At 41.9% G+C, this 14744-nt stretch overlaps 1 protein-coding gene across 1 annotated transcript in view; it reads left to right on the forward strand.

Moving 5' to 3' along the window:
- Window positions 1-14744, forward strand: part of LOC117513692 (sodium- and chloride-dependent transporter XTRP3A-like) — a 259989-nt gene that overhangs the window by 203214 nt on the left and 42031 nt on the right. The window contains exon 10 of the mRNA XM_034173933.1: window positions 6262-6463. Within this exon, the coding sequence (XP_034029824.1) occupies window positions 6262-6463 (202 nt within the window). The remainder of the gene's footprint in view (window positions 1-6261; window positions 6464-14744) is intronic.

Raw genomic sequence — 14744 nt, forward strand, 5'->3', positions numbered from 1 at the left:
GTGCATTTTAGGACAAAACCCCCCCTGGTTCATATGAAGTTTTACTCAGCAGAGTTTTGGCATGTGTGTTCCTCATAATAGAGGTAAAACATGTTGAAGGGGGTTCTTAATTGTCAAATGCCAAACAGTTATATGGAGTGGGTGTGAAACTAGTCACCAAAGAGATAAGTGTCAAGTGCAAAAACAGTTTTGTTCTCCATAAGGTAGGCCATGCCACTGGTGACTTCTTCTTCATTTAGTAATGCCAGTGCATTAAGCATACCACAGAAGTGCTTGACACTCTCATCTGTCCTGTAGGCATTGACCAATCCTAGGCTCTGTATTTTTCACCAAGTACTCTGTGCCCGGTGGTAGAAGCAGATGAAAGTTACTATGATCAAGGTGAAAAACCGAGGAGATTATTGGCTTGGCAAATAAAGAAACTGGATGTGGACAGGGCAATTACTGCAATTCAAACTCAGAGTGGAGCAATAATAACAGACCCTCAGGAAATTAATGATAGCTTTTCCATCTACTATAAAGTATTAAATACATCCAAATCCTCAGAAAATATGGAAACACAATCTGAATTCCTGAACAATCTCTATATCTCTTCCATACAGACGATTTTAAAATACATGTGGATAGGAAACTAGATGTTTCAGAAAATGCTGATGCTATTATCACTATGAGAGGAGGCAGAGCTGCAGGCCCTGATGGTCTCCCTGTCGACAATTATAAGATATTTAAAGATTAAATAATAAGGCCTTGCAACAGGTTTGTCTCCCAGATTCCCTGAAGAGTGCGCTGATAACACTTATTCTGAAACCCAATAAATCCCCTACCAGTTGCTTTTCATATAGACCCATTTCACTGCTTAACGCAGATGCCAAAATTATAGCTAAAATAATGGCTAGAAGATTGGAACTGGTGCTCCCAACTGTGATCAGCCTACATCAGAATGGCTTTGTGACGAACTGCCAAGCCTTCCATAATGTCAGAAGGATGTTGAATTTGATACATTCAAGGGAGGGAACCCCTGACATGGCTATTCTGTCTTTAGATGCTGAAAAAAGCATTCGACAGAGTGGAGTGGAGCTATTTATTTGATGTGCTATCTCACTTTGGCCTCGGTAATTGCTTTTGAAAATGCATTGAGACACATTATACTGACCCAGTGGTAGAGGTCTCCACCAACTATTTAATATCATCCCCTTTTAAACTCACAACCGGTACCCATTAGGGGTGCACTCTTTCTCCAATGCTACTTGTTTTGGCAATGGAACCATTTGCGATAGCAGTGTGGTCACATCCCTCAGTTTTAGGTATAAAAGTATCAGACACCGAACATCACATTGTAATGTATGCTCATGACACCCTTTTACTTCTAACAGACCTAAATAACTCATTTCTGTGGCAGACCCACAGGAGTGTGGAATCAAGGACAGTGGCAGACCCCACATTATTTGGGAGAGGTGATGGTCTTGTGGCTAAGCGCTGGGGTTGAGACCAGAGGATCCTCGGTTCAAATCCCAGCCTGACCGGAAAATCACTGAGGGCCCTTGGGCAAGATCCTTAATCCCCTAGTTGCTTCTGGTGTGTTGTGGGCGCCTTGCATGGCAGCAGCCTGACATCGGGGTGATTGTGAGGCATTGATGTGTAAAGCGCTTTGAGTGTCTGATGCAAATGAAAAAGCGCTATATAAATGCAGTCCATTTACCATTTATTTACCCACAGGAGTGTGGAAACAAGGACAGTGGCAGACCCTACAGGAGTGTAGAATCAAGGACAGTGGCAGACACTACAGGAGTGTGGAATCAAGGACAGTGGCGGACCCTACAGGAGTGTGGAATCAAGGACGGTGGCGGACCCCACAGGAATGTGAAATCAAGGACAGTGGCGGACCCCACAGGAGTGTGAAATCAAGGACGGTGGCGGACCCCACAGGAATGTAGAATCAAGGACAGTGGCGCACCCCACGAGTGTGGAATCAAGGACAGTGGTGCACCCCACATGAGTGTGGAATCAAGGACAAATCAAATCAAATCAAAATCAATTTTATTTATATAGCGCCAAATCACAACAAACAGTCGCCCCAAGGGTCTTTATATTGTAAGGCAAAAGCCATACAATAATTACAGAAAAACCCCAATGGTCAAAACGACCCCCTATGAGCAAGCACTTGGCGACAGTGGGAAGGAAAAACTCCCTTTTAACAGGAAGAAACCTCCAGCAGAACCAGGCTCAGGGAGGGGCAGTCTTCTGCTGGGACTGGTTGGGGCTGTGGAAGAGAACAGAGATCGATCACTAATGATTAAATGCAGAGTGGTGCATACAGAGCAAAAAGAGGTGAATAAAAAGAAACATTCAGTGCATCATGGGAACCACCCAGCAGTCTAAGTCTATAGCAGCATAACTAAGGGATGGTTCAGGGTCACCTGATCCAACCCTAACTATAAGCTTTAGCAAAAAGGAAAGTTTTAAGCTTCATCTTAAAAGTAGAGAGGGTGTCTGTCTCCCTAATCCAAATTAGGAGCTGGTTCCACAGGAGAGGAGCCTAAAAGCTGAAGGCTGTGCCTCCCATTCTACTCTTACAAACCCTAGGAACTACAAGTAAGCTCTAAGACAAGACCTTTCTAATTTTAGAGATATTGCGCAAATGCAAAAAAGCAGTCCTACATATTTGCTTAATATGCACATTGAAAGACATATCCTGATCAAAAATGACTCCAACATTTCTCACAGTATTACTGGAGGTCAGGGTAATGCCATCCAGAGTAAGGTGTTGGGGAAAGTGTAGTGACACGGACCCACAACAGGGGGCGCAAATGAACGGTCAATAGATGAGCCAAAAGGTAACAATTTAATGTTGTGAATGTGCACAACGACTATACAGACAATCTCAGAATATGATAGCAGTCAATACACAAAGGTGACGTGTGGGCAGGCTCGAGGATAGAAGACGTCTGTCCTGAGAAGAGCTGGAACCACATGATTTCCGCCGCCACCGAACCTGGTGAATACTGGAGCCGCCAAGTCCCGAATTCCCAGGTGATCATCGTCCCCGACTGTTGGATCTGGTACTGCTGGTGAGGAGCACAAATAGTGAGATGTGGGTGTGTGCACACCCAGTAACAAAAACAGTCAGAAGGTGGAAAGACACCTCCACCTCTAATCACACACTCGTGCAGCTCCTGTTAACCACTTATCTGGTTGGAGTGTGAAGCGAAGCCGTCGCTGATCACACCAAACGCCAATCCCACAGATAAGGAAACACTTACAGGAAAACAGCTGCAAAGAAGTTCAGACTATTAGTCAGTGTTTTCAGTTTAGCAGAGAATTACCTTCACAGGTAGATGATATCTCGGCAATGAGGTGGAGATTACGTCCCGGTTTTATGGAGTAGTATGATGAAGCGTAGATGGGTGACAGCTGTCATGAGATAATGAGTGACAGCTGTCACCCCCGGCTGTGTCCGTGGCGGCAGCGCCCTCTCGTGCCTGAAGCCCGCACTTCAGGCAGGGCGCCCTCTGGTGGTGGGCCAGCAGTACCTCCTCCTCTGGCGGCCCACACAACATAAGGATCTGGTTATGAAATATGATTCAAACCACTGCAGCGCAGTGCCTTTACTACCTATGGCATGCTCTAATCTCTGTAATAAAATTTTATGGTCAACAGTATCAAAAGCTGCACTGAGGTCTAACAGGATGAGCACAGAGATGAGTCCACTGTCTGAGGCCATAAGAAGATCATTTGTAACCTTCACTAATGCTGTTTCTGTACTATGATGAATTCTGAAACCTGACTGAAACTCTTCAAATAGACCATTCCTCTGCAGATGATCAGTTAGCTGTTTTACAACTACCCTTTCAAGAATTTTTGAGAGAAAAGGAAGGTTGGTGATTGGCCTATAATTAGCTAAGATAGCTGGGTCAAGTGATGGCTTTTTAAGTAATGGTTTAATTACTGCCACCTTAAAAGCCTGTGGCACATAGCCAACTAATAAAGATAGATTGATCATATTTAAGATCAAAGCATTAATTAATGGTAGGGCTTCCTTGAGCAGCCTGGTAGGAATGGGGTCTAATAGACATGTTGATGGTTTGGAGGAAGTGACTAATGAAAGTAACTCAGACAGAACAATCAGAGAGAAAGAGTCTAACCAAATACCAGAATTACTGAAAGCAGCCGTACATAAAGATATGTCTTTGGGATGGTTATGAATAATTTTTTCTCTAATAGTTAAAATTTTATTTGCAAAGAAAGTCATGAAGTCATTACTAGTTAAAGTTAAAGGAATACTCGGCTCAATAGAGCTCTGACTCTTAGTCAGCTTGGCTACAGTGCTGAAAGTGGCCAGCCCTGCAGGAGTGTGGAATCAAGGACAGTGGCAGACCCCACAGGAGTGTGGAATCAAGGAAGGTGAAGGACTCCACAGGAATGTGGAATCAAGGACAGTGGAGGACCCCACAGGAATGTGGAATCAAGGACAGCACACACAGTCTGCTGTGAGGGAGATGTTACAGGAGGGCAGAATCAAGGACAAAAAGAAGCATAAATTGCTTCTACCCACAGGTTATTAAACTCATGAACACTACATTCAGCTCTTCTCCTAAATAGAAATTTCTTGCATGGTCTGAACCACTGTGTTCTTTACTGAGCGTATGACAACAGACTTCTTGTTTAATTTTATGTTAGTTTGTCCACTCACTTATGGGTATGATGTTAAAAAGGTTGAAGCAGCAGACCAGAGGATCCCCAGTTCAAACCCACATCAGGATCATACAGATGAATGGAAAGCCCTGCTCCTCATCCTTCTCCTGCACAAAAAAATATATATTTGCACAAGTTCATTTAAATGCCACACTTTAAGCAGTTGTTCTTAAATCGAAAACCAATTTTCCCAGAAGAAACCATGTCAAATGGATTAATCAGTTCCCGGTGTTCTGTCAAGATGAGGTGCGTCGTCGAGATGAGGTTCGTCGCGTAACTGCATATGTGTGCACTGAAAAAATTACTTGACGAAGTTCGCTTATTTTGATGGGCAAGTAAATGTAGAAATTGTTCATCCGAACGTAGTAATGTATAAAATCTACTCACTATAAAATGATCAGTATTTTTAACCTGGACTTAGCTTATTTCGACAGGCAAAATATACATATAAATACATTTATGCTCCTAACGTAAAATACAGAAGATGTTTTACTTACTAGACTATAAATACACTGAATACAATTAATTAAAAAAAACTGATGGAAAAAACAAAATAAAAAAATGCGCAGTTGCACGTCGAGCGAGTTACATCATCTCCACATGTGCAGTTGCGCGAGGCACCTCATCTCGACGGGTGACGTCTTCAAGTCCGGGGTAGAGCAATGTGCGCATGCGCAGTAGTGCGACGCACCTCATCTTGACGGGACACTGGCCCCAAAAAGAACACTGCGTTTTTACCTTTTTAACAGCATTTGTTGCATAAAAGTCAGACAAAAATAGAAAGAATATGCATAGTACCTTAAACAAAATACTGTACAGTAATTATAAAAAGTAGACCATTTAATTTCACCTTCCTTGTGCAGAAGAGACCATAAAAACATCAGGTAACAGAACTTCCACCAGCAGCCATCAGTGCTGTTAACAAGTAACAGAAACTTAAATATGACTTATGTGTTTATTTTTTGTATAGCTTCTTTTATTTTGTTTTTATGAAGAGCACATTTTTATTTATTTATTTAATTTTTGTCCTTTGGCTTGATATGACATGTTTTTAGACTTTTTATCTATTGATGTTTTAACTCATCTTGCTTTTATTTTATCTTTGGGCCGTCCTTGTTCTTTTAGCTTTTTAGCACTGTCGTTGCTTTGTCTTGTCCTGTGTTTCGTTGTGTGTTTACTAAATGAGATGACTCACTTACTTTAAACCAGTTTTACCCAAGGTATAATAATAAATTGAATCTTACATCTTCTGAACGGATCAGGCACCTCTGTTGCACTCGAACCCTAATCCTAACCCTTTTCATTCCAGCAAGATGATGATACAATTTCAGGCAGGGCAGTAGCAATTCAAATCCATCAGTTGTTTTAGGGGTGTATGAATCACTTCAATATTGCATATAACTAATTTATGTACAGTCTTTAGGGGTTTTTTTTCTCTTGCCATTTTTTTTTCTCTTATTTCATGAAATACACAAAGATGTTGAAATGAATTATTTTATTATGACTTATTTTCCCATCTTCTGATTTAGATCCTTCTCACATTGGTGTCTTTCTGTCTCTTCCATTCAGGCAGTAGAAGGAACAGGTCTAGCCTTCATCCTCTACAGTGAGGCCATTAAGAACATGCCTTTGCCTCAGCTGTGGTCGGTGCTGTACTTCTTCATGTTGCTGATACTTGGTCTTGGTAGCATGTTGGGAAGCGTCACTGCCATCATCACCCCACTGCAAGACTTCAAGATAGTGTCCTCCATCAGTACAGAGTTGTTTAGTGGTAAGATTTCAGAGACCAGTTTGATCACTGCTTACACACCACATTGCCAAGAAATATTTTTAAAAACCATGAAACTGAAACAAAAAAAAAATTAAAATATTTTATCCTCCTTTCCTGGGTGCCACGGATCTCAGCTTATTCTTGTACACCATTAAAATCAAATACAGGAGGGTAAAAAAGTATTTAGTCAGTCCCTGATTGTGCAAGTTCTCTTACTTAGAAAGATGAGAGAGGTCTGTAATTTTCATCATAGGTACACTTCAGCTGTGAGAGACAAAATGAGAAAAAAAAAATCCAGGAAATCACATTGTAGCATTTTTAAAGAATTTATCTGTAAATTATGGTGGAAAATAAGTATTTGGTCACACACAAACAAGCAAGATTTCTGGTTCTCACAGACCTGTAACTCCTTCTTTAAGAAGCTCTTTTGTCCTTCACCTGTTACCTGTATTAATGTCACCTATTTGAACTCATTATCTGTATAAAAGACACCTGCCCACAGCCTCAAACAGTCAGACTCCAAGCTCAACCATGGCCAAGACTAAAGAGCTGTCGAAGGACACCAGGAAGAAAATTGTAGATGTGCACCAGGCTGGGAAGAGTGAATCTACAATATTCAAGCAGGTTGGTGTGAATAAATCAACTGTGGGAGCAATTGTAAGAACATGGAAGACATACAAGACCATTGATAATCTCCCTCGATCTGGGGCTCCACAGAAGATGTCATCCCGTGGGGTCAAAATGATCATGAGAACAGTGAACAAAAATCCCAGAACTACATGGAGGGACCTGATGAATGACCTGTGGAGAGCTGGGACCAAAGTAACAAAGGCTACACACTACGCAGAGAGGGACTCAAATCCTGCAGTGCCCGGCGTGTCCCCCTGCTTAAGCCAGTACATGTCCAGGCCCGTCTGAAGGTTGACAGAGAGCAAATGGATGATCCAGAAGAGGACTGGGAGAATATTATGTGGTCAGATGAGACCAAAATAGAACTTTTTAGTAAAAACTCAACTCGTCATGTTTGGAGGAAGAAGAATGCTGAGTTCCCAAGAACACCATATCTACTGTGAAGCATGGGGGTGGAAACATCATGCTTTGGGGCTGTTTTGCTGCAAAGGGGACAGGACGACTAATCCGTGTTAAGGGAAGACTGAACAGGGCCATGTATCGTGAGATTTTGAGCCAAAACCTCCTTCCATCAGTGAGAGCATTGAAGATGCAACATGGCTGGGTCTTCCAGCATGACAATGATCCCAAACACACTGCTTGGGCAATGAAGGAGTGGCTCCGTAAAAAGCATTTCAAGGTCCTGGAGTGGCCAAGCCAGTCTCCAGACGTCAACCCCATAGAAAATTTGCTGAGGCAGTTGAAAGTCCATGTTGCCCAGCTACAGCCCCAAAACATCACTGCTCTAGAGGAGATCTGCATGGAGGAATGGGCCAAAATACCAGCTATAGTGTGTGCAAACCTGGTGAAGAATTACAGGAAATGTTTGACCTCTGTCATTGCCAACAAAGATTATGTTACAAAGTATTGAGTTGAACTTTTGTTATTGACCAAATACTTATTTTCCACCATAATTTACAAATAAATTCGTTAAAAATCTTACAATGTGATTTCCTGGATTTTTTTCTCATTTTGTCAAGTGTACCTATGTTGAAAATTACAGACCTCTCTCATCTTTCTAAATAGGAGAACTTGCACAATCGGGAACTGAATAAATACTTTTTTACCCCAATGTGGCTCACATGCAGTAGAAGACACAAGTCCAGTATAGGCCCATGAGGCCTGCTGGTGCCGGTGCGTATCTGCAGTTTCCATAATGTGAAGTGGACGAGAGTCTCTGACCCTCCTGGACAGGACAGCAGCATGACACCGGTTGCTTCCCCGGCCACTCCAGCTGTTGACAGCTGGGTGGAGTGAGACGATAAAGATTAAGTGTCTTGTCCAAGGACAATGACAGGAAACATGAGTGGGATTCAAGCTCAGGTCTATAGATTGGCAGGACAGCTCCTTATCCACTGAGGTACCTGCTCTATAATATGTACGTAGTATTCATTCATTCATTGTCTGTCACTTATCCAGGTCTGGGTCATCCCACATTTCCCCATCATTGGCCAAGTCCAAGCTTTAGCAAAAGGAAAGTTTTAAGCCTAATCTTAAAAGTAGAGAGGGTCTCTGTCTCCCTGATCCGAATTGGGAGCTAGTTCCACAGGAGAGGAGCCTGAAAGCTGAAGGCTCTGCCTCCCATTCTACTCTTACAAACCCTAGGAACTACAAGTAAGCCTGCAGTCTGAGAGCGAAGCGCTCTATTGGGGTGATATGGTACTATGAGATCCCTAAGATAAGATGGGACCTGATTATTCAAATCCTTATAAGTAAGAAGAAGAATTTTAAATTCTATTCTAGAATATGCTCTCTCCTTCTAGTCCCCATTAGTACTCTAGCTGCAGCATTTTGAATTAACTGAAGGCTTTTCAGGGAACTTTTAGGACAACCTGATAATAATGAATTACAATAGTCCAGCCTAGAGGAAATAAATGCATGAATTAGTTTTTCAGCATCACTCTGAGACAAGACCTTTCTAATTTTAGAGATATTGCGTAAATGCAAAAAAGCAGTCCTACATATTTGTTTAATATGCGCTTTGAATGACATATCCTGATCAAAAATGACTCCAAGATTTCTCACAGTATTACTAGAGGTCAGGGTAATGCCATCCAGAGTAAGGATCTGGTTAGACACCATGTTTCTAAGATTTATGGGGCCAAGTACAATAACTTCAGTTTTATCTGAGTTTAAAAGCAGGAAATTAGAGGTCATCCATGTCTTTATGTCTGTAAGACAATCCTGCAGTTTAGCTAATTGGTGTGTGTCCTCTGGCTTCATGGATAGATAAAGCTGGGTATCATCTGCGTAACAATGAAAATTTAAGCAATGCCGTCTAATAATACTGCCTAAGGGAAGCATGTATAAAGTGAATAAAATTGGTCCTAGCACAGAACCTTGTGGAACTCCATAATTAACCTTAGTCTGTGAAGAAGATTCCCCATTTACATGAACAAATTGTAATCTATTAGATAAATATGATTCAAACCACCGCAGCGCAGTGCCTTTAATACCTATGGCATGCTCTAATCTCTGTAATAAAATTTTATGGTCAACAGTATCAAAAGCAGCACTGAGGTCTAACAGAATGAGCACAGAGATGAGTCCACTGTCTGAGGCCATAAGAAGATCATTTGTAACCTTCACTAATGCTGTTTCTGTATTATGATGAATTCTAAAACCTGACTGAAACTCTTCAAATAGACCATTCCTCTGCAGATGATCAGTTAGCTGTTTTACAGCTACCCTTTCAAGAATTTTTGAGAGAAAAGGAAGGTTGGAGATTGGCCTATAATTAGCTAAGATAGCTGGGTCAAGTGATGGATTTTTAAGTAATGGTTTAATTACTGCCACCTTAAAAGCCTGTGGTACATAGCCAACTAATAAAGATAGATTGATCATATTTAAGATCGAAGCATTAAATAATGGTAGGGCTTCCTTGAGCAGCCTGGTAGGAATGGGGTCTAATAGACATGTTGATGGTTTGGATGAAGTAACTAATGAAAATAACTCAGACAGAACAATCTGAGAGAAAGAGTCTAACCAAATACCGGCATCACTGAAAGCAGCCAAAGATAACGATACGTCTTTGGGATGGTTATGAGTAATTTTTTCTCTAATAGTTAAAATTTTATTAGCAAAGAAAGTCATGAAGTCATTACTAGTTAAAGTTAAAGGAATACTCGGCTCAATAGAGCTCTGACTCTTTGTCAGCCTGGCTACAGTGCTGAAAAGAAACCTGGGGTTGTTCTTATTTTCTTCAATAGTGATGAGTAGTAAGATGTCCTAGCTTTACGGAGGGCTTTTTTATAGAGCAACAGACTCTTTTTCCAGGCTAAGTGAAGATCTTCTAAATTAGTGAGACACCATTTCCTCTCCAACTTACGGGATATCTGCTTTAAGCTGCGAGTTTGTGAGTTATACCACGGAGTCAGGCACTTCTGATTTAAAGCTCTCTTTTTCAGAGGAGCTACAGCATCCAAAGTTGTCTTCAATGAGGATGTAAAACTACTGACGAGATACTCTATCTCACTTACAGAGTTTAGGTAGCTACTCTGCACTGTGTTGGTATATGGCATTAGAGAACATAAAGAAGGAATCATATCCTTAAACCTAGTTACAGCACTTTCTGAAAGACTTCTAGTGTAATGAAACTTATTCCCCACTGCTGGGTAGTCCATCAGAGTAAATGTAAATGTTATTAAGAAATGATCAGACAGAAGGGAGTTTTCAGGGAATACTGTTAAGTCTTCAATTTCCATACCATAAGTCAGAACAAGATCTAAGATATGATTAAAGTGGTGGGTGGACTCATTTACATTTTGAGCAAAGCCAATTGAGTCTAATAATAGATTAAATGCAGTGTTGAGGCTGTCATTCTCAGCATCTGTGTGGATGTTAAAATCGCCCACTATAATTATCTTATCTGAGCTAAGCACTAAGTCAGACAAAAGGTCTGAAAATTCACAGAGAAACTCACAGTAACGACCAGGAGGACGATAGATAACAACAAATAAAACTGGTTTTTGGGACTTCCAATTTGGATGGACAAGACTAAGAGTCAAGCTTTCAAATGAATTAAAGCTCTGTCTGGGTTTTTGATTAATTAATAAGATGGAATGGAAGATTGCTGCTAATCCTCCGCCTCGGCCCGTGCTACGAGCGTTCTGGCAGTTAGTGTGACTCGGGGGTGTTGACTCATTTAAACTAACATATTCATCCTGCTGTAACCAGGTTTCTGTAAGGCAGAATAAATCAATATGTTGATCAATTATTATATCATTTACCAACAGGGACTTAGAAGAGAGAGACCTAATGTTTAATAGACCACATTTAACTGTTTTAGTCTGTGGTGCAGTTGAAGGTGCTATATTATTTTTTCTTTTTGAATTTTATGCTTAAATAGATTTTTGCTGGTTATTGGTAGTCTGGGAGCAGGCACCGTCTCTACGGGGATGGGGTAATGAGGGGATGGCAGGGGGAGAGAAGCTGCAGAGAGGTGTGTAAGACTACAACTCTGCTTCCTGGTCCCAACCCTGGATAGTCACGGTTTGGAGGATTTAAGAAAATTGGCCAGATTTCTAGAAATGAAAGCTGCTCCATCCAAAGTGGGATGGATGCCATCTCTCCTAACAAGACCAGGTTTTCCCCAGAAGCTTTGCCAATTATCTATGAAGCCCACCTCATTTTTTGGACACCACTCAGACAGACAGCAATTCAAGGAGAACATGCGGCTAAACATGTCACTCCCGGTCCGATTGGGGAGGTGCCCAGAGAAAACTACAGAGTCCGACATTGTTTTTGCAAAGTTACTGTTGTGTGTTGGGGGGTGTGGCTGGATATTTTGGTGTTCTTTTCTTTTCTTTGCTCTCCAGGTGGCATGAGAACTGATTTGTCTGTGGAGAAGGTGCTGGCTGAAGAATCCTTCACCCTCATCAACATCATGTGCAGCACCTGTGAATGGTGCTCACATGCAACCTTAAAGACTTTCAGCTGAAGCAGATAATTGGATGGCGTTCTGCATTTAAGTCATGTGTGATTCAAGCAGAACTGCCGGGAACTCGACCTTGTGATGTTCGTTTGTGAGACGTTGAGGACCGCGCCTGGGTTTGACACATCGAGCCCGTGAAGCAAGGAAGGGTGAGGGACACATGCTGTCAGCACACATCAAAGGTGATTAAGTGTTTGACTAATTGTTGATAGTAATTTGGTATTTTGTTACGCAGTATACTTGAATTGTGATGAGGATTTTGCAGCTCGCTTCTCACTGCTGTGGCATGCGGACAAGTGGTCCTCCACCTGTTGTGAGAAGCTGCTCATTTACATAAAGCTTAAAATACAGACCTGCATGTGTTGCTGATAGTGTGTGTCTTTTGAAGGATATTAGTTGTAACTGCTAACTTACCTCACCTCTTCTATGCTTCGCAGAGAGTCGGTTTGTCGTGTCCACCTGGGGGGTGTTTGGCGGTGGTAGTGGGTCCAGGAGTGCCGGGCTTCGATCCTTTTGGGCGCTGGAGAGCGTGCCAGCCTTCACTCCACCAGAGGGACGCTATTTCTGTTTTTATACTTTTTATGCACCAGCGGGTGAAATAAATATATTGTTTTTGGAACCGCTTTTCTGGTTATTTGTAGCGCTGGGTTCCTTCTGATGCAGGTCCGCTCCTCAACCCGCGTCGACACATAACAGTTACACACCGATTCAATGTTAATTTTAGTGACCTCCGATTGGCGTAACCGGGTGTCATTACTGCCGACGTGAATTACAATCTTACCAAATTTACGCTTAGCCTTAGCCAGCAGTTTCAAATTTCCTTCAATGTCGCCTGCTCTGGCCCCCGGAAGACAATTGACTATGGTTGCTGGTGTCGCTAACTTCACATTTCTCAAAACAGAGTCGCCAATAACCAGAGTTTGATCCTCGGTGAGTGTGTCGCCGAGTGGGGAAAAACGGTTAGAAATGTGAACGGGTTGGTGGTGTACACGGGGCTTCTGTTTAGGACTGCGCTCCCTCCTCACAGTCACCCAGTCGGCCTGCTTTCCCGGCTACTCGGGATCTGCCAGAGGGAAACTAACGGCGGCTAAGCTACCTTGGTCCGCACCGACTACAGGGGCCTGGCTAGCTGTAGAATTTTCCACAGTGCGGAGCCGAGTCTCCAATTCGCCCAGCCTGGCCTCCAAAGCTACGAATAAGCTACACTTATTACAAGTACCATTACTGCTAAAGGAGGCCGAGGAATAACTATACATTTCACACCCAGAGCAGAAAAGTGCGGGAGAGACAGGAGAAGCCGCCATGCTAAACCGGCTAAGAGCTAGTAGCTGCGCTAAGCTAGCGGATTCCTAAAAACACACAAAGTGAATAATGTGTAAATAATTTAGAGGTGATTCAGCAGAGGGAGTGCTTTAGTTAAGGCATGTGAAGATTACACTGTGAAACAAATCGTTATCTAGTTAACTAGATCAATCTAACTGCGCAGATTAAACAGCTAACAGATACAGAAAAACACCGCTGTGCTCCGGAACAGGAAGTGATACAATACCGCAGTGAGAGCCAACCACCAGTAGAGTGGACATGCAGATGTCTTCATGACGCTCAGGTAACTATTTGGCGAGGACCTTTTTGTTGCACAAATTTTTTGAATAGTTAAAAAATCAAGAAAAACACGAGTCTATGTTATTCACAAGGATCAACAGTGTACATCAGTCTTGGTCTGTTTCATAGCACAATACAGATGCAGGAAAATCGGCCAGACAACCCAGGGTGCAAGTTTGAAAAAGACATGAATTCCTTGTCTTAAAATACGCAACGTCTATTTTGTTTAGAAAATCATCAACGGTGTGCTTCATGAATGTACAGCTTGCAGATAGACAACAGCAAATGATGTAAACAATGCACGTCCAATGGGAGTTTGCATGGCCACAAATATGACAACGATGTGCCGCTTCCAAGTAGCCCAGATGTTTGGGCACAAAAATATACATTAGGGGTCGGCGACCCCGCAGCTCATGTGGCTCTTTATCCCTTTCCATGGCGGCTCAGTGTAGATTTAACAACAGTCTGTTAATTTGAAAATCTCAGAGGTTTTCAGACCGAGTGACGCTGTGACGTAACTGTAGCATGGAGTATCATGTTTGGGTAAAAAAGCTAAACTAAGCTGTAGCTCCACATTATCTCTCACTACATTTTCACTACCGGCTGACCTTTCACACCGTGCACGTGCACACGACCTCTCACAAGCAGCAGCCACCGGCATTAGTTATTCCAAATTTATGAGTCAAGAAATTTACTTATTACACAATTACACAAATTTATTTATTATCACAGACAAAATAAATTGCTAAAATTCAATAAAAAAAAATGTGAATATATGAATGCGTTGAATAAAAATCACACATTTAAAATACAAAGCTGATGTGGAGAAAATGCAGTGAGGTGTCCTGACTCCTGAATAGTTTTTTTTTTTTAAATGGTTTATTTTGGGGTCTGACCTAATGTAGTTGAATTTAATGTTCAGCTGTAACAGTTAATTGTTTTATATGACTGAGGAGGGGGAAGAAAAAGAGGATAACGTCTGTCACCCTGAACTTTAGTTATTATAGAAACACAAACTGGCCTGTTTTTATTACCCGCGGCCATCAAATATGGTCTCTGGTATTGGGAAGACTTTGT

The sequence above is a fragment of the Thalassophryne amazonica genome, chromosome 7 (genome assembly GCF_902500255.1).
Source record: "Thalassophryne amazonica chromosome 7, fThaAma1.1, whole genome shotgun sequence".
Classification (NCBI taxonomy): Eukaryota; Metazoa; Chordata; class Actinopteri; order Batrachoidiformes; family Batrachoididae; genus Thalassophryne; species Thalassophryne amazonica.